Source organism: Prionailurus viverrinus, chromosome X, assembly GCF_022837055.1.
Source record: "Prionailurus viverrinus isolate Anna chromosome X, UM_Priviv_1.0, whole genome shotgun sequence".
NCBI classification, from domain to species: Eukaryota; Metazoa; Chordata; class Mammalia; order Carnivora; family Felidae; genus Prionailurus; species Prionailurus viverrinus.
In genome coordinates this window covers 14,557,043-14,583,927 of record NC_062579.1, presented here as the reverse complement: position 1 = coordinate 14,583,927, position 26,885 = coordinate 14,557,043, and the positions used below count along the sequence as shown (strand labels likewise).

The following is a 26,885-nucleotide window of genomic DNA, read 5'->3' as shown; positions in this document are numbered from 1 at the left end:
CGGGAGAGGAGCAGAGAGAGAGGGAGACACAGAATTTGAAGCAAGCTCCAGGCTCTAAGCTGTCAGCACAGAGCCCAACATGGGGCTGGAACTCAAAAACTGTGAGATCATGACCTGAGCTGAAGCCGGATGCTCAACTGACTGAGCCACCCAGGCGCCCCTGAAGACATATCTTGAAATGGACTTCTAAAAAAATCTTTTATTTTTTACAGTGGATTTTTTTGGTCTATATATGGATTCAGGCATATTTTTGGTAAACCTGGTAAACAGTCAACAAGTTTATTTTGACTTTTAAAATGCTGTTCTCTGAAGTTAGGTATGGCTACATGCAGCAATGCCTGAGTCCATTTTATTTTAAACTGATGTACCACAGTGACATTATTCTCTAAGCATTAATATGGAAAACTTAGAATTCTAAGCCTAACTGACTTTATAAGTACTTTGAAATTTTAGTAACACTTTACCTGTTCATATCATCAAGATGTTCAGCAGCAAAATAAAAGCTTTTGATTTTAGGATGACAGGCTTTGAATGCACTGCAAAAGGAAACAAAGTATATTTATTTTATTTCAAATTGGAAAATAAGTTAGAACCAAATAATTTTTTTTTTTAAATTTTTTTTAACATTTATTTATTTTTGAGACAGAGAGAGACAGAGCATGAATGGGGGAGGGTCAGAGAGAGGGAGACACAGAATCCGAAACAGGCTCCAGGCTCTGAGCTGTCAGCACAGAGCCCGACGCGGGGCTCGAACTCACGGACCGCGAGATCATGACCTGAGCCGAAGTCGGCCACTTAACCGACTGAGCCACCCAGGCGCCCCAGAACCAAATAATTTTTATAGATAAAATTACCTCAACATCTAACCTGAATTCACATATATAATGCTTATGCCATGATGACAGAAATCAGTAAAAAATTCAATTTTCTGCTCATAAAACTGCTTTGTTTTTACCTCAGTTTGAAAGCATTAGAGAAGTGACCTATGATTTAAAAGCTAGAAATAAAAAAAAAAAACAAAAAAAAACAAACACCCTTCCTTCTCTCCCTCTCCCCAAATAAATCAACTTACTATTTCTTGCGGCATTCACTGGCTCTGTCAATTTTAAATTCGGGCAGACTGATGAATCCTTCTGCTTTTTCATCCTAAAGAGGCAACAATCTTGTTCAGGGTGTTATACACATAGGTTTGAAGCTGATAATACTATAGACCTATACCTTAAAAATATAAACTAATAAATTTTTTTACTTAATGTCTTAAATTTGACATTTTAGAGATTAGAGTTCCACTCTTACTTGTTATATTCCATTAAACTGAAGATATATTTTGAACATTTAGAATAGTACAAATTAAGATACACACAGAAATTCTGAAAAATCCTTTTTATATTAGAATGAAGATAGAAAACTATTTAAATTCTCAAAATGAAACATGATTTATGAGTAATTTTCTCACCAGAATGTATATATACTTTTATAACGTATAAAAATAACTTCAGTCCACATTCACCATTCACAATTTTCTGTCACTTTTAATGTTCATATGTAAAATATATGGATGTTTACTAATTCAATTCCTTTTCTGTCTCCAAAAAAATCTTTTATCAAACCTGAATTAAATATGTTGTATAGTCCAGATTTTATAAATGAAATAAGCTGATTTTATCTTCAAATATCTAGCTTGGTATACATGCTATTATATAAAGATCATTTTCCACTTGGAAAATTGAATGAAATCCTTAAAATCTTCCTCTCTCTAACGTGGGATGGAAAAACAAGATAGGAGAATTATCCAAAATCTTATGTTAGATACAAATTATTCCAAGTAGGCTAAGACTACCCTTGGCTAAATCCTTTCATTGTTGTCCTTTTCATGCTCATGACCAAACTCCTCAGACTTTTATTCTCCAAAACTTTTTGATCTGTGCTGTATCAGTTAATGGCTCCTTATATAACAAGTTCAAGTGAGGTTACACCCCCATCTGCTAACCTTAAAGAAAAAAAAAATACAGATTCTCATTCTTTTAGTGTGCGTGTATGCATAAATGTAAAACTTAATAAAAATATGATATTACTGATAGTGACTGAAATGTGTCATAAAAAAGAGAGTATTATAACTGTTTCAATATTTTTTTAGTATTTGAGTATTTTTTTCTTCCAATCTTGGTAAATAAACACAATAGTCTCAAATCTCTTTCAACTTTGATTTCTGTTATGTCAACCTTGATGTCTTTTAACTTAAAAATTCTATATTTCAAACAATTTAAAATATTTCAGGGGATAGATACAATCTTCCCATAATGATGTGATGAGAGATTTCTCCTAAAAAATCACACTAACTTATTCTTACAGTGTATACTAGGGAATTATTCACTCACTTCTCACAAGGCGAACACAGTAATACCTCTGATCGAAACTTAGCAACTGTTCAATAAAAAAGGGCCTCAGTTTTTAATCACTTGAACTTTGAAAGAATATGATATAGCATACAGCAGAGAAATCTATAAGTGACCTTAAAATAAAGGGAAACAGGCTACATTTGGATAATACTTGATTGGCATATAAAAAGTATTTGATATATGTTAAATGAAAATGTTGGTAAAATTGTTTTCTATATCTAAAATAAGATAGACTTAGTGAAATAGAAGATTTTTTAGGTAATTATGTGATTGGCACAAATAATATCAAAAGTGCAGAAAATAACCAAATCCTTTTATATAATATAGGCATTTGTATTAAACAGCGGAAGATTAATTTGAGATTTTACAAATGAAATTAGAGGTCAGTTTGAAAAGTATTACTAATAGCATATGTTTAGTGAGTATTGAATGTATGCCAAGGATTGTTCTAAGTGGGCTTTACATGAATTGATTCTTTTCATCCATATGATAGCCCAGTGAGCTCGGCTCCATTATTACTCTCCCTCTTTGCAAATGAGGAAATTGATGCATAGTAATTCAGGTGGGTTAATTCTATTCTCTAAACCATAACAAACATAACTCCTCTACATATTTTATGTTATAATCGTAAGCATAATTATATTGTTAAATTATATTTCAAAAATTAATATTCAAATGCAAACTGATGAATACCTTAACATAATAGTATTTCTGTAAGACTAGTCAGCACACTATATTAAACTATGTACATTTTTAAAAAAAAATTTTTTTTTTTCAACGTTTATTTATTTTTGGGACAGAGAGAGACAGAGCATGAACGGGGGAGGGGCAGAGAGAGAGGGAGACACAGAATCTGAAACAGGCTCCAGGCTCTGAGCCATCAGCCCAGAGCCCGACGCGGGGCTCGAACTCGCGGACCGCGAGATCGTGACCTGGCTGAAGTCGGACGCTTAACCGACTGCGCCACCCAGGCGCCCCAAACTATGTACATTTTTTGAGAAAACAAGTTAACAATAGAAATTATTGTTAAAAAAACCTTAATAAGGTGAACTGACAGATGGCTATGGCAAAAGAGTGAAAATGAATGCGGAGTCAAAGAAAATATCAAGGAATAAGGTATACTCTTGTGCCCCTGTTGTGATAGGTGGTAGGTTATAATATAACTACTCTGAATAAAGATTTGTTTACTACAAATGAAACGGGAATTCATAAGAACAATTTAAATATATTATATATACTCCCCATCCCCATCCCTCAATTGGGTCAAATGAATACTTGCAGATTTTCAAAACTAGTCTTCTAGTTCACATATTCTTTAAGAAAAACAAATAAGTTCATGCAATATTAATTTACTTAAATTATTAGAGGACATCTTCCAAAAACAAACAGAAAAAAAATAGAAAACTTTGAACAAAAGTGAGACATTTAAAAATCTATTTCAAATTTCCATGTATAATCCTTTTAGTTAAGCTATTGCTGGAATTAGTTTGATATTTCTAATTAGATACACAGAATTTTGTCTGTTTCATATAGGCTGCCACATTAGAATAATTGAGACAACTATCTTTCCAGAACTCCCAAAATGCAATCATTTTAAGAAGCCAGATTAAAAAATAACTAGTGGCACTCTCCTGGATTAGCATTAAGGTGGTTATATGATTTGAAAATCTAAGTCTCAAAATGGTGATTCTTTGGGTTAAAGATAGAAAGTGGATCAGAGAAAAATATGTTTTATCTTACCTCCTCATTAATATACCAATATAGAGATGCATCTTTAAGGACAAACCAATATTTCTTCCATTTCTGTGAAAAATAACTCTTTGCATCTTTCTTTTTCCAAAGCCAACCTTCACAGTCACCTCGTCCAAGATCTTTGCAAGAAATTCGTCTTTTGCTCTTGCCAGCTATAGGACCTAAAAATAATAGTAGGTAAAAGTGCTCTTTTAATTTTATACAAGTGTGAAGGTAGAAGATTAATCTATAGCTCATTAAAATAAGTCTGGGTATTTAACAACCTTAAAAATTCTTATTTTTACATTATATCAGAAGAGAAAACTATGGAAATCTTTAATACCTTCCTCCCCCCAGATAAGTGACATGCAATGTAATCAGAATTGTGTAATTCCAGTGTCAAACCCTGTTGAGACCATTTATTGTAAAAGGTACCCCTAGCATCACAATTGAAGGAGGAGCTGGTCTTGGCAGCTCTTAATAGGGAGCTGTGCTCTTGCAAACCACAATGGGCTCAGGCAAGAGAGGATGGGCAAAGTATGCTGGTGACTATCACGGTGCAAAATAAGCAGCTATATATTTCATTTCACTTCCTTTCCTTACCTTTGTTTTTCTTCTTTGATTTGTGCTGCAGAGAGGACTGCTGAAATGTCTGAAATCCAAGATATGGAAGAATGTTATTTGATACTCAGGATGCCATCCACAGTGCTAACATGCTGCTAAGAACTCTCAAGAGTTGAACGATGACTCTGAACCCAGGTCAGAGAAAGCATTTTCTGTTTCCAAAGACTCAAAACAAATTCATATATATCATGGCAATTAACTTTCTAATCTCACATGAAGCAGGACAGGTTATTATCATTGTCTTTCTTTTGTAGGTAGACAAATCAGGGCATAAAGCAGTGGTGAAACTCAGGGCTCTTATATAAACACAGTACTACTTTTTACCCCTTTTTAAGGGATTTATTGTGCTTTCTCAGGCAACATCTCAATTGATTCTCAGAAAGTCTTATGAAATAGTCAGGCAAATATGACTACCACTTGTTATTTTGAAGTTCATTCTCTTCCATAAGCCACCAGCACCTACTGATCCTCCTAGGCACTCCCCCTCAGTTGCTAAATACTGCAGCACTTGAATCAATATTTTCTTCTCACACCTACTTCTGTCGCTATTACTGGTAACTAATCTTCATGTAAGTGATGTCAGTACCCTGGCTCCTCAGTCCCTCATCTCCAATGATCTTTACTTCTCTCCTCAGCTACCCATCCTTCTGACAATGTTTGTTATCTTAAGCAGACTCCAACCACTGCTTCTATTACCTACATTTTATGTAGCCCAATAGTTCCAACCCAGTAATTTTTAGCAAATTTTCATTGAGGCATCCATTTCATTAACCTTGCCACCCTTTTGTGACTTTATTATTTCTTTTTTCTCAGTTATCATGAGATACCATTATAATCATTCCCTTGAGCCATGCTCTCTCCATCATACTCGCCTAGCTAAATAGGCAGTTTAGCTGCCTGTTAAATCAGTTAAACCTGCCTGTCTACTCCATGCTAACTACAATAAAAGCTTAATGTCTTAATAGAAAAACCCACAGCTGTATTGGCTGGTCTAGCTTTCAATGACTATAAATCACTGGTTCCAGTCAGATACTAAGTCAGATGCTAAGCTACATTGTTGTTCACTGGTATAATAAGGTTAATTGTGTTCATATGATTAGCTAGCTAACAGAGTATAGAGATAACATGTGTAATTTCAATTCATAGATACTCCTTTGAAATGAATTTTAGGTACCTAGAATCTTCTTTTCTTTACAAAGGTATGCCTGTAAGGGGTAATTGGATTTTGCTTACATAAAATTCACTTGTCTTGGTTTTATACAACACATTTGTATTCTGTGACATACTTTCTTGTTTGGTATCTTTGTCCATAAGATAACATTCTACTTACAATAGCAATTTTCTTATTTTGCATATGGTTTACTTAATTCTCATGAATATGGTATTATGGGTGGATACCAGTCCTAAAGGTAAGTAGCATATAATTTGCTGATGTACAGCATAACCCTGAAATAATCACCCAAGTGTCAAAGCAATAGAAACATGTATGCATGTGGTATGTGTGTGCGTGTGTTTACAAAACTTTGCAGGATACATGGCTATGGAAATTCATAATCAATTTTTCAGAGAAAACATAAAAGATAAAACTCATTATGCTGTGTTGATTTTCCTGAGTGCACTTTGCTCCAAAATAATAACTCAGGGTAGTGTGCTTAAGTAAAGGTAACTTACATATCGTGATTTCCCCTAAATTGTTAAGCTGTAAAATTACTGATTGGTTATTTTCTTTTTGTGTTTCCACAAGTAGTCATTATAATCTTATGGCTGATAATTTTTAAAAATGACAAAGATGGGGTGGTTTGTTTTTAGGAAGCTACATGGGCAAAAGACAGCTTGAAAGAACTGAATTATAGAAGGTACCTCCTATGCCTTTTGTATGCTATTCCTTAGATCCTGGAGGTCTATTTTATTTTATTATTAGTTTTTTAATGTTTGTTTATTTTTGAGAGAAGGACAGAACATGAGTGGCGGAGGAGCAGAGAGAGAGGGAGACACAGAATCGGAAGCAGGCTCCAGGCTCTGAGCTGTCAGCACAATGCCCGACACGTGGCTTGAACCCTTGAGCCCTGAGATCATGACCTGAGCCGAAGTTGGATGCTCAACCCACTGAGTCACCCAGGCGCCCCATAGAGGTCTATTTTAAAATCTATACAAAAACGTATTTTATGCTTTCTAGGATTTTTTTTAATAATATTATCTTTTCTTTTCCCATAAATATATATCCATACTGATTGTGATTACAGTGTACATATTGTTGAAACCCAAGAACTCATATGTACACAATATAGATTTATGCAACATTCAAATAAACAAAGCCATAGATGTCTTTTGTATATACTATATATATATAACAATGAAATTATCTTAAGAGAGATTTTATTATTTGTCCAAGTGATTAGACATTTTCTAAAGTAAAAAAATTAACTGAAGTACAGTAGACCCTTAAACAATGTGGGGTTAGGGGCACTATAACTATGGGCTCCCCCCAAACTTAACTAATAGCCTACTCTTGACAAGAAGTCTCATCAATAATGTGAATAGACAAATAACACATAGTTTGTATGTTATATGTATTATATATTGCATTCTTACAATAATACCTTTTTCTTATTTTTTTCCAGTATTTCTCAGCAATGTGGTTTGCCTGTGAGTTTTTTCAAATTGTCACAAATCTCTAAATTTTTTTCCTATTTATTGAAAAAAAATCTACATATAAGTGGACCCACGCAGCTCACATATAAGTGAACACGTGTTGTTCATGGGTCAACTGTATATGCTCTTGGAAGTCATAAGAAAAACAATGAAAACTACAGCTAAGGAAATAGGTCTCTGCAGAAAAGAGTTAACACAGCAGGTTTGAGGCTGCTATCTTAGAAGAGCCTGCTTGCAAGGCTGACCCTCAGGTGCCATCTGGGAACTTGGCTGGTAAACAGTTCCCTAAAATGACATGAGATTCACTAAGCAACAAGACGGTTTTGCCCACCCATGGACTAAGCACCTGTTTTCCTTTCAGGAATCTATAGTTTTGTAGTTGCTAGACAGAGGATGTGTACGTGACCAACCCAATACAATCCCTCAGTGCTGAGTCTTTAATGTGCTTCCCTCGCAGAGACACTATACACGTGACCGCATTTTTGCTGCCTGGGTGAGAATGCCCTCTGCATGATCTGTCACAAGGAGAGAGCATAGGAAGCCTGCACATAGATTTCTCCAGATTTCATAGGTGTCTTTTTTCTTTGCTGCTCTGACTATACATCTTTACTGTGTCACTGCTGTAAATCTTCGCTGTGAGCAGAACTACATGCTGACTCTCATGAGTCTTTCTAGTGAATGTGTGTGATCTTGGGGACCCCTGAAACAGCCTCATAATCAAAAGAGTCTTTACAAACTTATATTAAAAACTGTTCATTGTTCATATGCATAAATAAGTTCCTGACAGTGAAGGTTTTATCATATCATCAGCAAGTGTGATTAAGCACTCCTGAGGTGCAAATTTATAATCTTGTGTAGTCTTTTCTAGTAAAACTGATGGAAATATTCATTCTGAGTGACAAATATTTCACTGGTATCACTTTTTTTGTTTCTAATGACATCATGAAAAATTTAAAATAAGCATGACATTAAGAACAGACACATAACTATAATGCCTAATACAGCAGATCATATAAGATGCTATAACTAAAAAAAGAGAGGGAGAGTGAGAGAGGCCTGGAATCTTTGCTTTCATGATGATGAATGCTTTTCTCCTGACAGTGAAAATTTATAATATGTTTTATTTTTGTATTTTTCTTATTAGCTTCAGATCATCCTTCTTCCAGGTTCATGCTTAAGTATATCCTTTAGAAGTTCTTTCATAACAGACTGTGAGTATGAAACTCTTTGAGATTTTTATGTCTGAAAATATAAAAATCCTTCCCTCTTGAATAATACCTTAGCTGGGCATAGAATACTGGGTTGAAATTAATTTTCCATCAGCACTTTGAATATATTTGATTTATTTTAGCATTTATTGCTACTCTTAAGACAACTGTAGCTACTCTCTCATTTGTTACAATTTGTCTTTAGTCTCTCTGTAGCTTTTAAAATATTTTTCTCTTTATCCCTGATAATCTGCAATTGTACTATGAAGTGTATATGTTATAATTTCTTTTAATTAATCCTATTTCACATTCATTGTATTGTACTTGAAGATATTATTTCTTTAATTCTCAAAATTCTCATGTCTTAGGTCTTCAAATGGTCTTTTTTACCAGTCTTTTTTTCCCCTGAAGACATATATTGCCACCTCTCAATTATCATCCTTGTATCTTTCATATTTTTTATCCTTTTATATTTATGCAGTGCTTTTTAGGTAAATTCATTCTGATGTCTTCTAACTTCCTAATTCTCTCACTGTATCCAATTCAAAGTTTATTCCACTTATAGAGTGTTTATTTTACGGACTATATTTTATACATCCAGGATGTCTAGTTGGTACTGGCTCTCTAAAAAAATTTTTTTAACATTTTTTTCATTTTTGAGAGACAGAGTGTGAGAGGGGGAGGAGCAGAGAGAGAGAGGGAGACATGGAATCTGAAGCAGGTTCCAGGCTGTCAGCACAGAGCCCGACGTGGAGCTTGAACTCATGGACTGTGAGATCATGACTTGAGCTAAGTCGGATGCTTAATAGACTGAGCCACCAAGACGCCCCAGTTTGGCTCTTTTGAATATCCACTGTTTTTTTTTTAAGTTTCTTTATTTATTTTGAGAGGGAGAGAACAAGCAGAGGAGGGGCAGAGAGAGAGGGGGACAGAGGATCTGAAACAGGCTCCATGCCAACAGTAGAGAGCCTGATGTGGGGCTCGAATTCATGAACCACAAGATCATGACCTGAGCTGAAGTCAGATGGTTAACTCACTGAGTCACCCAGGTCCCCCGAATATCCACTGTTCTTAATCATCCTGTTATTATTTCAAAATTTATTTTAAGGGCTTTTGTGGATTTTCCATAATTTGTATACAATTAGGAAAGTATCACCCATGTACATGTCATAGCTCTGGTCAGTGGCTGTTTTTTTATTCAACCTCCTTACTCATGGGTGAGGAAGCTCTGCTTGCTTTTCCAGTTGGTTTCACTTAGTGAGTCAATTCCATTTCCTGAAATAGTTGTAGTTCATTTGTTCTCTGTTACCCATTATGGTAGACTCACAGCCATCTCTACCTCTTTCAGGATGCAGAGGCTATTAAGTATGTGCCTTAGTTCCCATTTATCACTGAACAATTTTGTTCTTTTTTCTGGTCCTTGGAGACTAGCTCTTGTTTTTGACCATGATCATATCCTTTTATGCTTGGAGTAGGGTGAGTGTGTGACAGTGTGTGTGTGTGTGTGTATTTTAAGCATAAACTCATTAATGCTTATTGACCACCAAAAATAGATTCCTTCTGTAAGCATATGTGAAGATTATTTGCCTTAAAAATGTATTTTTATCTTATTTCCTAAATTATCATTCAGTCTTTTTAATGCCCTTGCTAATACTTTCTGTTTATTGTAGTGAGCATCTGGGTGAAAGTTCTTTGAACTTTCTCCCTAAGAATGTCTACAAACTCTGATCTTTAGTAATTTATGACTTCATATCATTAGCTGGGACTTCTTGGCTGAGCTGCAGGTGTCCTAACTCAATAGATTTGATGTATACAAAATGGAGTTTATGATATCCACTATTTGTCAACCAATCTGCTTCTCTCTCAGTCTTCTATACCTTAGTAAACAGCAATTCCATACCCCCTACCCTCATGGTGGCTGACATCCAGAATCTTGAAGTCACCTTAACTCTTACATCCCATGGCCAATCCACCAGCAAGCTATATCAACTCTGTCTTAAATGTGTTTACAATATGACTTCTTCTTACTACTTCTACTAGTAGCATCTGGTCTAAGCCACCATCATCCCTTACCTGGATTATTGAAATATCTCCTTACTGCTCTCCCTCTATTTTTAACAAAAGAGCCAGAGTGATTCTGTTAAAATATGATTTGAGTCATGTCATTCCTCTACACAAAACTCAAATGGCTTCTCATCCGATTCTGAACAAATGCCAAAATCCTTGCAAAGAACTTGAAGACCCTGTATGGCCTGGCCCCTTTGCCTCCTACCCCTACTCTTGCTAACTTTGCTCTAGCCACACTTGCCATACCTAGAGCATGCCAAGTAAAATCCCATCTCAGGGCCTTAACTCTTGTTGCCTTTGTCTGAGATGTTCTTTGCCCAGATGTTGTTGTGGCTTATTCTCTTAACTTCTTCAAATCATTACTCAAAAGCTTCCTTTTTAGTAAATTCTTCCTATGCTTCCCTATCTAAAATTGTTATTCTCATTGCCCTCAATACTTCCTGTTTTCCATCCTTGCTTTATTTTTCTCCTTAGCACTCAGCATTATTAAAGTACTTAGGGGCACCTGGGTGGCTTAACCGACTGACTCCTGATTTCGGCTCAGGTCATGATCCTGCACTGCTTCAGAAGTTTGGGCCCAGCCCTGCATCAGGGTCTTTGCTGACAGCTTGGAGCTTGCTTGGGATTCTTCCTCTCCCTCTCTCTCTGCTCCTCCCGTGCTAATGTTCTCTCTCTCTCTCTCAAAATAAATGAATAAACTTAAAAAAATAAAGTATACTTATATTTCTTGTTTATTACTCAGCCTTCCCTCCAAATGTAAATGGCATGAAAGAGGAATTCTATTTTATGCACTGTTTATCTTTTGGCTAGGACAGGGCCTAGTACAGAGAAAGTGCTCAATAAATACTGGTTGAGTGCAAACCATCAGTAAAGAGCAAGGATGTAGTATTTATTTTAAAGTTTATTTATTTTGAGAGAGAGAGAGAGAGAGAGAGAGAGAGACCACAAACAGGGGAATGAAAGAGAGAATCCCAAGCAGGCTCTGTGCTGCCAGTGCAAAGCCCAATGCGGGACTTGAATTCATGAACCCATGAGTCATGACCTGGGTGGAAATCCAGAGTCCGATGCTTAACCAACTGAGCCACCTAAGTGCCCTGGATGTAGTCTTTTTTTTTTAAGCCTTATTTATTTTTGAGAGAGCGTGAGCAGGGGAGGGACAGAGAGAGAGAGGGACAGAGAATCTGAAGCAGGCCCATGTGGGGCTCGAACTCATGTACCACGAGATCATGACATGAGCTGAAGTCAGACGCTCGACTGAGCCAGTCAGTTGCCCCCTCTGCCCCCATGTAGTCTTAATTAAAGTCTTAAAGTGATTGTTTTAACCTGAAGAAGTCCTTCAGCAGGGGATATAAACAAGCTAAGTATCCTTTCTCCAGTAATCCATGTATAGGTCTATTCTTTACTAGGCTTTCTTTTGGTAGGTAAGAAGTATTCCTTTTTATCCACTCTCCTTTAGCATTACTTGCACCGAGACAGTCTTAGTGCACTTAACAGTTTAAATTTGAATTCAAGATGTGGCTGGCAAAAAGACATTAAATCTGTGTCAAAAGATATATATGCGAATAATTATATGATGAATTATGAATGGACATGTTGAAATCATAATTCTACCCATAAAAATAGAATGTGCTAAAATAAAAGGCCATTATGAAAGTATTGTTGATCCTCTACTTAACCATGGCGATGCATGCAATAGTATTCTGTTTGGCTATAAAAGATCCCTTTTTCAGACATTTGCCTGAAAAGACCATTTATCTTTCATTTTGTCCACAGATGTTCTGTTCAAACTCCATTCCCCCCTCTTTTGGATGAGGAAATGTGGGGGAGGGTAATTTGGGTCATTCTTATCCTGAAACTTTCAGAAGCACTTATTTTAATTGTGGAAGAAAATGACAGTTTCTGTGTTACATTTTGAAAGCTCAGCTACTATTAAATTCTTCTCAAGTTGCAAATTGCCACACTTATGGAAAAATTTGCAATCAAAATACTCTCTTGTTGCAATATAGCAACTTCCTCTTACTGTAATTTTCTGCAAAGTTCCAACATTTCTGCAGTGACTAGTCAAACCAATAGCTTATTTTCTTATACATAAGAAAAGAAGGTGCTTAGCAATTTGAAACACTTGGGATAAATGATAGCTACTTTCACCTATTTAATTTTTAAATAACAAAGCCTTTGAGAATTAAATATTTCACAAAGAAAAGTATTTTGCCTTACTTTCTCATTAGTGTCCGTTGGCAGAAAAAAGACCTAAATATAAGGAAGTGGGGTGAGATTTTAATCGGACTGAATATTAAATCAAGAAATCTTCCACTTACAAGAAATAACAGCATAGAATTGAACATGTTTCCTGTTGGTGGTAGCCTCACATTCTGGTGCTTGAGAGGGAAACTGTGAAGTGAGCAGAAAGGGTAAGAGACACTGCTCACACACGAGGTCTCTGAGTACAGTGGGGTGAGGTTGCTCTCGGTTCCGTCAATAAAGCCAACCCGACTTATGTTGACTCAAAATGATTCCACATGCACTCAAAAAAATAAGAGTGTTTTTAAGAACATTAAGCATGCTAATAAATTATCAGTCAAGTAACAATAAAAAGGCAGTAATTGGCAAGGGGAATCTAGAGGTCAAACTCATTAGGTTGGGCAGAATCTATGTTTCATCAAAAGAATACACTATACATCAGCCTGTGAAGGGAGTCTTATACAGGATCTTATACAGGATCCCATAAGGTGATTCCACTTTTCCTATGGGGTGGTAAGGTGGGAAGAAGAGTGATTAATGGTGAGGAGCTAAGAAGGGTAACAAGAATCACCGCCCTTGGGAAACAGGAACTGTCATTCTTGGATCACAATAATTATCATTTACTGAAGGCTTCTATGTCAGGCATAGTATTAGGGACTCTACATCAGTTATTGATCTTAATCCTTACAATAAATCTTTACAGTTGTTATCATTAACCCCATTTTAAAGGAGAGAAAATTGAGACACAGATTGTGTAAACAACTAGTTCAGGACCATAGAGATAGTGCAGTTAAAATTCAAACCCAGGTCTGTCTATCCCCAAACCTATTCTCCTAAGCACTCTGTGCAATACTGCCTCCCAAGTAAGTATTCTGTAGTCATAGTAACAATGTGAGAGTAAAGAAAAACTGATTCTGACACGATGACTTTCACTTAAGAAAACCTCTCGTGACATGTGATATAAATACACTGCTATGTGAACGAAAGGATTCTACATAACAGAAAGATATTAAGGGTAACACCTTTAAATTAATGGAGATAATTCAAACTGGAAACATTTTATCAATTTCTAATTTTCATGCTTTTGTCAATTTTAATTAGCAAGTTAGATTGCTCTGTGGATTAAAATAAAGATTTGCAGGGTTTTTCTTTTTTTTCTGGCGACCATTAATCAAAATATTTTCATGAGAGGAAGGCTCATGTTAACATTTTAATTTTGCAAACGAGATAGAAACTAAGGTACAGAAAGGTAATAAGGCTCAGCCAAGTTAGACAAGGATGGGACTGCAATAACATTTTATTCAAATCTATTAACAGTGTTAATTGAGCTCAGTGCAATTAAAAAACCCTATGTCAATACTGATGAGGAAATCAGTGATCCAAATAAGGCAAGCCTGCCTCTCCACTAATTCTTTACCCAGGAGAAATCTCTTGCAGCTGATTCATTGTGTTATGCAATTTTTCACCTGATACACTGCTGATTATTATGCAATGCCTAAAAATTACTTGGTTTACTTTCTCAAGATGTGGTTTTTTAACTACTGCATTAGTTTCTATGAAGGCAGAAACCATCTGCTTTAGCTCACCATGCTATACTCAGCTCCTAGCACAGGACGTGACATAAAATTATCTGTTGAAAGCATGAAATCAAACAGTTACTAGTCACCTATGCGTGCAGGACACTGAGGCTATGCATTATGGCATTTCATATGTAATCTGACAGCACATTCTGTCCACTCTCCCTTCAAAACATATCCAGAGTGCAACCTCTTCTCAGCACTTCGACTTCAGAGCCCAGGGGTAAGCCACTGTCATCTCTCACTGGAATCAACCAAATCACATCTTCACTCTCTGTGCCCACACTTGCCTCAGCCCCTTCAGTTTATTCTCAACACACCAGCTGGAGTGACACACTTGGAAAATTTATATTTCACCAAGAATGGAATGCTTTGTACCACTGGAGCAACAATGTGGTAGGAATCAGGAGACCTGACTTCTAGTTCTTCATATTCTAGCCCATATTCCAGCTCTATGATTGCAGTCAAGTCACTGAACTATTCTTGACCTCTATTTCTTCATCTGCAGTGTTGGGGATTTGGACCAAATGCTCTTAGAATATCTCTTAGATCATTAACTGTACATGATTCTGACTTTAAAATGAAGGGAAAAATAGCCATTTTTCCTTAGTCACTAATGTATATCCAATAACTGATGTTTCAGGAATCATGTATACCCATAATCAGTGTCATTCTTAATACTTAATGCTAGATTATTCATTGAAAGGCGCTTAAGTTTACGCTAAAGCTCCACTATGTATGGAAATAACTTCTTGCCAGCCATATTACATACAGCTATTTTGGGGTGCTTGATTAATGTGTATAATGAACACAGATTTTGCACAAGATGGAGGCAGATAGTCTAAACAGGTGAAAAGCAGAGCTAGGGCAGTTCTTGCTCCTGACACTTCCATTTAACAAACTGTCAACATCTAGGTGTCAAAGAAATCAGGGTAGGCTCACCCATCTTTTGTGACAAAGAAACCTTTATGATCAGAAAAAACTGAGAGAACCAGATTTTCCTTCTGAAGACTACTTAGTGACAAGGAAATAAATTATATGTAAAAGAAAAGAGAAATAAATAATATAAAAATAGTCACCTCTATGAAGATGCACAAAGCCTAACAATCCCAAATGAAGACACTGTATATGGCATGATAATGATGTCAGCAATGATACTACTGAATCATAATTATTGAAAAATTTTCCTGGCTACTGACTTACTGGCTTAGAAGAATATGAAACTAACCAGCTTTTTCTGGATACTTTTATTTTTAGGTTTGTTGCTCTGATATATTGTAAGATTTTTCCAACATGAAATTTTTGCCATGTCAGTGTAATGGATTCCAAGAATGCTAGCTTTTATCTAAATACCTTTATGGCTAAGAGTATGTTTTTATTGAGCTCTTATTCTGAGATTGTTGCTTTTATAGACTAGACAAACTCTCCAAGACAACCACTTCAAATGTTTCTACATCTGCTACTTTTGCTGCAGTTTCCTTGATCTGGAGATTTTTTTTTTGTATCAGAAAATCTTTCAAAGAGAATACTGGGTAAAAATAAAAATTAAATTTAGAAAGTTTTATAAGTCATTCTATATGATAATAAAATAGTTGAAAAGGTAAATCATACTGATCCTTCTCTTCCATACTGAACCATCTAGTAGGCCATCTAGTAGCACACAATTTTGAGACTAAGAAAGCAAAACTGTTTTTATCTAACAGAAGGGAAAGAAGAACTTGATGGGAATTTTTTTTAATTCTGTGTTTGCAGCAGGAATCAAATCATCATTATGGTATCAATTTAGATGGCATTTTCCAGAGTCCTCTCTGCAGTGTTACACTCATCTTGTAAATGAGAAGACTGAGTAAGAGAAAGAAAGCAATTTATGCAAGCTCAGATATGAAAAACTAGATTTCTACAGGGCCTGATGTTTGCTGCCACTTCTCTAGACTGGTTGCCTTAAATGTACCTAGACTAGGTTTGGCTTGTTCTCATCCCACTGGTGAGGACATTTTGGGAGTATGGTTGAAGGAAAGATACTAAGAATATTTGTGTACTATTGCAGTGCCAGATACTGTATCAGATATTTTCCATACATTGTTATCACAGGGAGCCAATGCTTTTAGCCAATTATAAAAACATATATGGGGGAGGACACAAAGGAGTTGAAAACACAGTATCCTTAAAAATATTTTCATAGTAAACAAAGAATTGGATTTCATATGGTTGTTTCTTAGGGTAGTCATCTGATTACAAAATGAGGACAGGATGCAATGCAACTATGTGAAGGAGATTCACTAAGTGGCTAAGGTAACGTGGTCCAGGTATCAGCCTTGTGGTACTCCTCCTCAGAGTATGCAAAGAGATTCTTTAAGGAACTGTTAGACATATTGTATTAAGTACAAACCCCTTCAGGTAGATTAGACATGTTATCCTAATTATTACTTCTATTAGTCAATTTCTTGATTAAAGATAGATAAATGACAATTTGAAGTTGGATTTTCCAGTATATGCTTTGGAAGATTAAGTCAGTGGGCTATAGGGATGATACCTTCAGAGAGGTGGACTGTCCCCTGAGTTCATTCCAGATTTATGATAATTTAGAATTTTTCACTTTACCACTGATGTTCATACGGGCTGTCCTTAGACAATTTTCAAAGAAGATTTAACCTGGTAGGCACCTACAGTGGCCACAGAAAAGGAAACCTCAGTGTGCTGGCTTCCTCCTGTGCCACTTTAGCAAAGCTGGAAGTATGTGTTTCAGAATTCCCTTCTCTATATGGTTCTAGTTTGGGTTGGCCACAAATAAATTTGTGTGAACTTTGGAGAACACAAGTGAGGCAGCAGCCCTTATGCTCTGAAGGTTGGTGTAGGATGTCAGTCACTGCTGTGGCTCACATACATTGTCACTGTTCAGCTGCTTGTTCATATGCATGAGTCAGCAGCTGAACCCACAACTTCAGCTCCTTGAAGTGCTGGACTGGGAGCCTGTGAATCTCCATGGTGGAAGGCATCAGCTTTGTTGTTGAAGTTGGAGGCAAGGCTCAAGTTTGTGCTCATGGGTTCTAGTTTATCTTGCTCTCCCTGGCTTCACATCCAGATTTTCTTCATGATCACTGGCTGTGCTGAGGCATCTTAACCAGCTCCTCAAATGAGTAAGATCTAGTCCTTTATTCCATGTCACTTAGTGCTTCTTCCCTGATTTAACCCTAACTGCTACACTCATTAATGTCCAAAGAAAACACACGTTTTAGTCCTAAAAAGCTTTCTGATTTGCTCGACAGGAAGTTAATTCCCTTCCAACGTATACAGATTAATTTCTGTTCCATATGGCATTAAAGTAGTTACTATGTACCCAGTGCAGTGAAAAAAACTTTATACACAACATATGATTTAATTGTGAAATAGTCATGTTAGGTAAGTATTATCCTCTTTTTACTGAGAAACTGAGGTTCAGAAATGTGTCTAGGTTCATACAGCTGACTTTAAGCTCATGTTCTATATGTACAGCATTATTCTTGGCCATCTGAATCTCAGAAAAAACAATTCTCTTCTTTTATCCAGAGGAGGTTAAATACTAGAACCACTCTCTCTTGAGGCCACTCCAAATTTATAATAAAAGGAAATATGAGAAGATAACTTAATCTACTCTTTCTTATAGGAGGAAAGTTTGTATCTAGTTAATTTAAAATTATTTTCACATTAAGAAAAGGAACTGAAACACTGATATATTTCTCAACATGGTTTTGGGTTCAAGCCTATTAGGATCCTGTTCTTGGCTTAGCCTGATATTTGCAGAGATGGTAAAAAACAGATTTAGCAATATAGTTTACAACTGAGATTCTAGGTTCAGTCAGTGACCTTTGGCCCACTGCCAGTTGCTGCCTGAGCCAAAAGCCAATGAAGAGTCCATGAAGGCTGCAAACAATTTAACACTGTTTTTCAAAAAGTTACCTTCAAGAAACTAGAACGGAACAGTAGTCAACAACTGTGCCTTAAACTTCATTGCCATACCAGGTATGGGCCAAGAGATGCAGACATGTAGTCTGGGATATCGGACAAAGGGCTAGTATCCAAAATGTATAAAGAGCTCACCAAATGCCACACCCGAAAAACAAATAATCCAGTGAAGAAATGGGCAGAAGCCATGAATAGACACTTCACTAAAGAAGACATCCAGATGGCCAACAGGCACATGAAAAGATGCTCAATGTCACTCCTCATCAGGGAAATACAAATCAAAACCACACTCAGATTCCACCTCATGCCAATCAGAGTGGCTAAAAGGAACAAATCAGGAGACTATAGATGCTGGCGAGGATGTGGAGAAATGGGAACCCTCTTGCACTGTTGGTGGGAATGCAAACTGGTGCAGCCGCTCTGGAAAACAGTATGGAGGTTCCTCAAAAAATTAAAAATAGATCTACCTTATGACCCAGCAATAGCACTGCTAGGAACTGACCCAAGGGATACAGGAGTGCTGATGCATAGGGGCACTTGTACCCCAATGTTTATAGCAGCACTCTCAACAATAGCCAAATTATGGAAAGAGCCTAAATGTCCATCAATTGATGGATCAATAAAGAAGATGTGGTTTATATATACAATGGAGTACTACGTGGCAATGAGAAAGAATGAAATATGGCCTTTTGTAGCAACATGGATGGAACTGGAGAGTGTCATGCTAAGTGAAATAACTCATACAGAGAAAGACAGATACCATATGTTTTCACTCTTATGTGGATCCTGAGAAACTTACCAGAAGACCATGGGGGAGGGGAAGAAAAAAAAAAAAAAAGAAAGGTTTGAGAGGGAGGGAGCCAAAACATAAGAGACTCTTAAAAACTGAGAACAAACTTGAGGGTTGATGGGGGTGGGATGGAGGGGAGGGTGGGTGATGGGTATTGAGGAGGGTACCTGTTGGGATGAGCACTGGGTATTGTATGGAAACCAATTTGACAATAAATTTCATATTTAAAAACAAAACAGGAATCTTTGGATGAGATTTGTGTATACATGACGAATCACTAGGCCTATATATAGTTTTGTGGAATTGGAGGATGCTAAAACCATCAAGGGGGTAATAGATTTTAGGAGTAGAGTGAAGAAAATAATTTGATATAGATTATGGTCCTTCAACCAGGAGAGGCTTTAAAGAGTTCTAGGGGTAAAATAATTTTACCTGGCATTTTATTAGACTTGACATGTTTGATTAAAGGAGTTATGGTGGTGAAGTAATGTGGGTGAGATGATTATCAGAGTGAAAAAGGCCTACTGCCAACAAAATTTGAGGAAATTTTTCTGTGGCTAGAAAGCTGGACGACATAGGTCTACAACATGAGAGAATGGGGCTTCTTTAACCTCTCTGATCAAGGCAGGTATATCTCCAAATATTGACCTTAACAACAAGTCAGAGACCTCGCCTCAGAATTTAGGTTTTATTTTTCCAAAGGCAACAAGGAACTTGTAATAAGATTCAAATTTAATAAATTTCAACTCAGTAATTCCTAATTCATTTGTTTTGTGTCCTGTTTTGCATGATGCCTCACTAATTAAGCCAGATTTGGTGTTGTGCTTCCTGACAGCCATTATCTAACCAGGAACTAGCAGAAGGAAACCTACATTTGTTCAAACATGAAACCGAAAAGACTGGCTTCCATCTAAAGTAGTGGGTCTTAACAGTTTTTGACTGTGGCCCCCTAAGACAGACCAACAGACTCGATGGTCCATTTGTCCCCACTTTATGACTGTATAAGTACCATGTGGTCTGGATGATTCATAGTATCATTTTTTAGAAAATCGTGTGTAATGTGAATCATATGCTAGAAGGTAAAAGAGCAAGCAACCTAAAACAAACTAAAACCAAAAGTGATGAAATCTAATCATAGTTTATAATGAAAAGGAAACAGCAACCAAAAACTACAGATAACTTAAAACAAATCCTAATGACATTATCAATATAGCATTCCACCTGAAAATGGCAGGAACCTGAACTGTCTACATTTGTTCATGCTTGTATAGTAATAGCTCAATTACACCCTCAGCTGCATGGATACCAGGCTTCTTGGAGAAACAGTGAGTTAGAATATTCGGTAAACTCTATCAATACATTATTTAAGATTATTTAATTTGTAACTTTTTACAATTATATTGTAGGTTACTAGTAAGCAATATCCAGTCACAAGTGAAAATGAAAGTCTGTGAAATGTGTTATTTGCCCATAAGAATCACTGCATCAAGCATCAGCCAGTAGGAGCCCTTTGCCAAGGATTGCCTGTACTTGAAGAATACTGCTCTGGTAAAATGGCCCAACAGGAAAGGCTTTTCACAGTCCAGGTTGTTCTTGTGCAGGGTTTTGCTAAAACTACTCTTTAAAATCAATTTTTTTTAACGTTTATTCAATTTTGAGAGACAGAGACAGAGCGTGAGTGCAGGAAGGAAAGAGAGAGAGGGAGACACAGCATCCCAAGCAGGCTGCAGGCTCTGAGCTGTCAACACAGAGCCTGATGAGGACCTTGAACCCAGGAGCTGTAAGATCATGACCTGAGCTGAAGTCGGACGCTTAACCGACCAAGCCACCCAGGTGCCCTAAACTACTCTTAATATGACATTAACACTCTATAAATAATCAAGTCATCCATAGGGAATCAAAAAAAACATACAAATGGGAATACAATAATGTTTATAATGTATATCTAACATGTCTGCATGCACCCTGGTGAAGAAAACATCATGTAACACTGTACTATGGCTGCTGTCCAAGTGAGTAAAGTAAAAATGCAGAAAAAGTGGTTGTTATAAACAACTGTTAGGTCAGAGATGGCTTTTAGCCACCAAAATTTATTTGTTTCATTGATCCTGAAACAATGCAGCCAAGTCAGGTAGTGATTAGACAAACTAACCTTTAAGAATACAGATAAATTTCATTATAAATGTTTATATCTTGACAATATAGCATAGTTTGCATCATTGTGATAATACGTCTGTCTTCTCTAATAGATGGTAAGACACTTATGAGTAGAAATGGCGTTATTCACCTAAAAATGTGAAATTTGGAGCCACACTGCTTGAACTCACATCTTAAGTCTGCTACTTTCTAGCTGTGTGACTGTAAGTAAGGTAAACTCTGTGTTTCAGTTCTGCAAAATAGATATAAAAATAGTAGCAACCTCACAAGGTCAATTTGAGGATTCAATGAGATAATGTGTATAATTTCTTAGGATAGGAACTGAGAAAGCAATCAATAAATGTTAGCCCTCATTAATAGCAGCAGTTGCATTATTATTAGTTAATATATATTCTACAGTATTTAGATTGAGCTTTACACATGGTTGATACTACTAGAATTGCTGTAGAGTTTCTGCTAAATTATGTTATTTATTTTTTTGAGGGGCAATATAGAATGGTAAGAGGCACAGTGCTAATGTTCAAATTCCAGCTGTACCACTTGCTATTTATTTAATCCATGTGCCTCAGTTTCCTAATCTGTAAAATGAGAATAACACCAGCACCTTCCTCATAAGGCTGTTATGAAGATTAAATAAGTTAAGATTTATAAACTACTTAGAATAGTGTCTGTTTCATAATGTTAAGTTAAAAAAAGTGTTTTGACCGTTCTCCACCTCCTTCCTCCAGGAGTTCCACCAAAAATACCTTCACAAGTTGAAGAGGATGGATAAAAGTAATTATCAGAAGTAAAACAACAAATGAATGTTTGCTGTTACATCCTAAGACAAACCATATAAATGTTGGAATGTTATGAAAAGATTATCCAGATTTTTGAACACCTACTCTAAATCTATTTTAAATTAATCAGTTTATGAAACTATACCTGCATGTTGTATGGATCCATAATCAAATTTTACTTGTTCTGGCATGTCAGCATGTAGATTTAAAATAAATTATTATTTTGTTTATGGATTTAGTACAGCAGCTTTAATGTGAGAGCAAGTTGTCATATGTATATCATATCAAGGAAAAAAAAGACCTGAATCTAATCATTCTTTATCTAAAGGGTTTTATTTTTATTTTTTTTTCAATATATGAAATTTATTGTCAAATTGGTTTCCATACAACACCCAGTGCTCATCCCAAAAGGTGCCCTCCTCAATACCCATCACCCACCCTCCCCTCCCTCCCATCCCCCATCAACCCTCAGTTTGTTCTCAGTTTTTTTTTTTTTAATGTCTTTATTTATTTTTGGGACAGAGAGAGACAGAGCATGAACGGGGGAGGGGCAGAGAGAGGGAGACACAGAATCGGAAACAGGCTCCAGGCTCCGAGCCATCAGCCCAGAGCCTGACGCGGGGCTCGAACTCACGGACCGCGAGATCGTGACCTGGCTGAAGTCGGACGCTTAACCGACTGCGCCACCCAGGCGCCCCAGTTTGTTCTCAGTTTTTAAGAGTCTCTTATGCTTTGGATCTCTCCCACTCTAACCTCTTTTTTTTTTCCTTCCCCTCCCCCATGGGATTCTGTTAAGTTTCTCAGGATCCACATAAGAGTGAAACCATATGGTATCTGTCTTTGTCTTTATGGCTTATTTCACTTAGCATCACACTCTCCAGTTCCATCCACGTTGCTACAAAAGGCCATATTTCATTCTCTCTCATTGCCACATAGTATTCCATTGTGTATATAAACCACAATTTCTTTATCCATTCATCAGTTGATGGACATTTAGGCTCTTTCCATCATTTGGCTATTGTTGAGAGTGTTGCTATAAACATTGGGGTACAAGTGCCCCTATGCATCAGTACTCCTGTATCCCTTGGGTAAATTCCTAGCAGTGCTATTGCTGGGTCATAGGGTAGGTCTATTTTTAATTTTCTGAGGAACCTCCACACTGCTTTCCAGAGCGGCTGCACCAATTTGCATTCCCAGCTTATCACTACATTTCAATTTCTCTCTCTCCCTCTCTCTCCCTCTCCCACTCCCTCTGTCTCTGTCTCTGTCTCTCTGTCTCTGTCTCTCTCTGTCTCTCTGTCTCTCTGTCTCTCTCTCTCTCTCTCTCTCACACACACACACACACACACACACACACACACACACACTGCTGTCTGGCTTTTCTTCCTTTGCTCTCAAGGTCAGATGAGGGCTTTGGTAGCTAACAACTCCTACATTTTCAGACAGAGAATCAGTGAGTAGGTAAAATAAAATTACAGTCTTTTCAAAAAGTAACATGCTTGGCAGAAAGGTATATTGCGACCTCCATAATGAGATGGTAGTGATGAATAAGAAGCAAGAACCAAAGCAGAATTTAGTAATGTGGACTAGATAAACATGAGAGAGGATATTCAGAGTCCTAGGACTCTCCTCTGGCACATGGGACACTGAGCCTATGGTAATAAGTTCCTGGGAATTCCCATTATGCATACATTCCAAGTGAAGGCCTGTTTGTGCTGAGCAGGGCTGGCCTACGACATGGAGGTAGCTGTTTGCAGGCTGAGGACAACAATGGAGATATCCTGAGACAGGCAATGAAGTTATTGTCACATTTACTCATTCATTCATTTATTCATCACATGCTTACTGAGCATTTATAAGTTACTATACCTATATTAGGTGTTGAAATATAATGCTGAACAAAATGGGAAAGCTATCCTTTTCTGTCATGCATGTGGACATGTCCTCCCTACTATGTACAAGGGAGAAAGACACTTGGCAGACAATCACATAACTAGGCATATACTTACAAATCATAAAAAAAGGTTTTGAAGAAAATATAGAGAGTGCTAAGAGATTGTAATAGAAGAAGCTGATTTAGTTTAGGGTAGTAGTAATCGTGCAAAGCCTCTGTGTAATTTCACATTTAGATAGAAGTCAGCCAGGAGGGGAAAAAGGGGTAAAAACAGTTTCAGTATAGGGCACAGCATGTCAAAAAGTAGATGATCAGGGTGGTTAGAGCATAGTGAGTGATTTCCTTTTAAGTAACTTTAAGAAAAATATATAAACTGGAATAACAAATATATGTAATTAATAAAAATCTGTGTATTTTACAATACCACAGATGTCTCAATCTTCTCTATTATGAAATAAACATTTCTGCTATAATTGCAAAGCGCAATGAGTCAAACAGTAAAACCAAATTGTATTTGCCTTGTTTTGTGTATTTTTATTGAGCTGCCTTCCAAAACAGACCACTGGGGATTATAATCTGGTTCTGCTTAGAGGGAACCCCGTCTTCCCTCTCTGCCACACACACACACACACACACACACACACACACACACACACCATTCTTTTCGTAAATTGTTTAAAGGGTATTTAAAATTGATATAATCCTGCCATTAAATTCAATTAAATTTTCTCTAAATTTGAACCCAGAGCACAGGGAGTTACTATATTACAACAGAGATAGCAGTTATGAAACTCAGTACTCAGGTTTCATAGTCCACTTCCACTTCAGCCCCATTCCATTCAAAATGGCTGTGCTATCCAAATGAATAACTGTAAGAATGAAGATGAGTGGTTCATCATGAAGGTGATGAAATACTGATATTGATCTTCTGTTTTAGGACAATTTAACATAAGGAAAAATACTTTAATTTTTAAATAGGTGTGTATAAACAAAAACAACCAAGTATTCCTGCAAAATATAAAAAGCAATCATTTAAGTGTATGTTGTTTTGTCTCCAAGGTCCAGGCAATATTAATTACAATCTTCCACAGTCTCAGCAATATATCATGCCAAATAACTACTTGTGCTTTATAACAGCAGTGCCTCTGTATGTTTTTTCTGAACTTAATAAAAAATAGGAACACAGAGAAAAAGAGAAATCTGGGTACAAATCAATCCAGGTACTGAAAATGTTATCAAAATCAACATGTGAACACACATGTTTCTTAAACTTTTTGAAAATTCATTCAATTAGTTGTTAAAGCATAAATTCATTTGTGGAAGGAATCCTACCATGCACAGAGAAGCAGGGTAGAGTGTGCAAAGATCACTGGAGTAGGTGATCTGGGTTCCAGTCCTTACGCTCACACTTTTTGCAACACAGTTTTGGGTAAATCATATAATCCTTCTGAGTTTGAGTTTTGTCATTTGCAAATGCGGTTGTTATGAGGTTTGAAAGACAATAAATGTGGAAGCTCCCTTGATAACTGTCCTCAAGGGAACTCAGAGCCTAGTGAAAACCTCACTAATAAATGTTTTCTCCTTTGAATGTTGGTTATAGGCATTTGAACATTGGTTAGGCATACATTTTGGGGCTAGCAATTATTTTAAAACAAGGAATAGAGTTAGAAAGTGTCAATACTTCTACTACGGGATTAGTGGGTCAGTGTTACAATGCAGGACTCCCCTGCTCCCCACCCCCTGACATAATTAAGAATATTCCTTACATGCTGTCCCTCTGTCAAAAGTTAGTTGGGATAAATATCACCTGTCTTGGAAATACCTTCTTACAGACTCAGGACACATTAATAAAAGTAGGAGGCAAAAAGGAGACTGATTTCTTTCTTGGAATAATCTTCTAGAAGTGAAGTTACTAGACCTACCTCTTGATAACATGTAACTAAATAATGCCCTTCAGAAAAGTGGTAACAGTTTATATTCCTCTACAATACTCAATACTCAGGGATATTCCTGATTACCAGTTTGATTCACTTTTTACTATATTCCATAAGGTAAAACCACAATCCACAACATTCATCTATTTTCTTCCCTCACAGTATACTACTGTCCAGATGTGCACAACAGGATGGCACAGGGGGAGTGTTTAAAAGTGCCTTCAATGGCTTACTGCTGCTTTTAGGATAAATCCAACCTCTTCAATAGTTTACATGCTCAGGGTGAAGTGGCCTCTTCTTCCTTTTTGAGTCTCATCTCTCACTACCAACTTCCTTCTTGAATAGATCAGCTGTCTCTCATGTTTAGGATTTTTGACTGGAGCACTAGATTCTAGAGGGAGCCTGGTGTTCAGACAGCATTTCTGACAGTGAGAGCGAAAGTGGTCCCCTTCACGCAGCTAAGATTCAGACTGACTACGAATGTTTGTGGCAAATATAATCATTTGATTTGTCAGTCACTTAGGGGATCAGGTTTTGAGACAGGCATTATTCTCTTAGAGGGGAAGACGCTTGGAGAGGGTACAGAATGAATACCTAGGAGTGCTAACTGCTCTCCTACTTCAACCCAAATAAATGAAGATATTTTTCTACACTCTAGTTTTATGAGAGAGCTATAGAATAAGAAGATGATTTAAAAGATTTGCTGAGAAAAGTAATTCAAGTATAAATGATTAAATCTTACACACTTTATATACCTAGATGGTATACCTTCTACCATGTGACAGATTAAAAATTTTTAATATTCTGATCACCAAGAAGAGTTGTTGAAATTACTTAAAAACTTGTAATCCATGTTTTTTAAGGGCTCCTAGTAAGAAGCTACAGTTACA

At 36.7% G+C, this 26,885-nt stretch overlaps 1 protein-coding gene across 4 annotated transcripts in view; it reads right to left on the bottom strand.

Annotated features, from left to right (window-relative positions):
- Positions 1-26,885, bottom strand: part of CNKSR2 (connector enhancer of kinase suppressor of Ras 2) — a 293,610-nt gene that overhangs the window by 61,294 nt on the left and 205,431 nt on the right. For all 4 annotated transcript variants that reach the window (XM_047845020.1, XM_047845018.1, XM_047845021.1 and 1 more), the window contains 4 exons: positions 4,734-4,782; positions 4,140-4,312; positions 1,073-1,146; positions 465-536 (listed from right to left, as the gene is read on the bottom strand). In XM_047845020.1, coding sequence (XP_047700976.1) covers positions 465-536; positions 1,073-1,146; positions 4,140-4,312; positions 4,734-4,782 — 368 coding nt within the window. The remainder of the gene's footprint in view (positions 1-464; positions 537-1,072; positions 1,147-4,139; positions 4,313-4,733; positions 4,783-26,885) is intronic.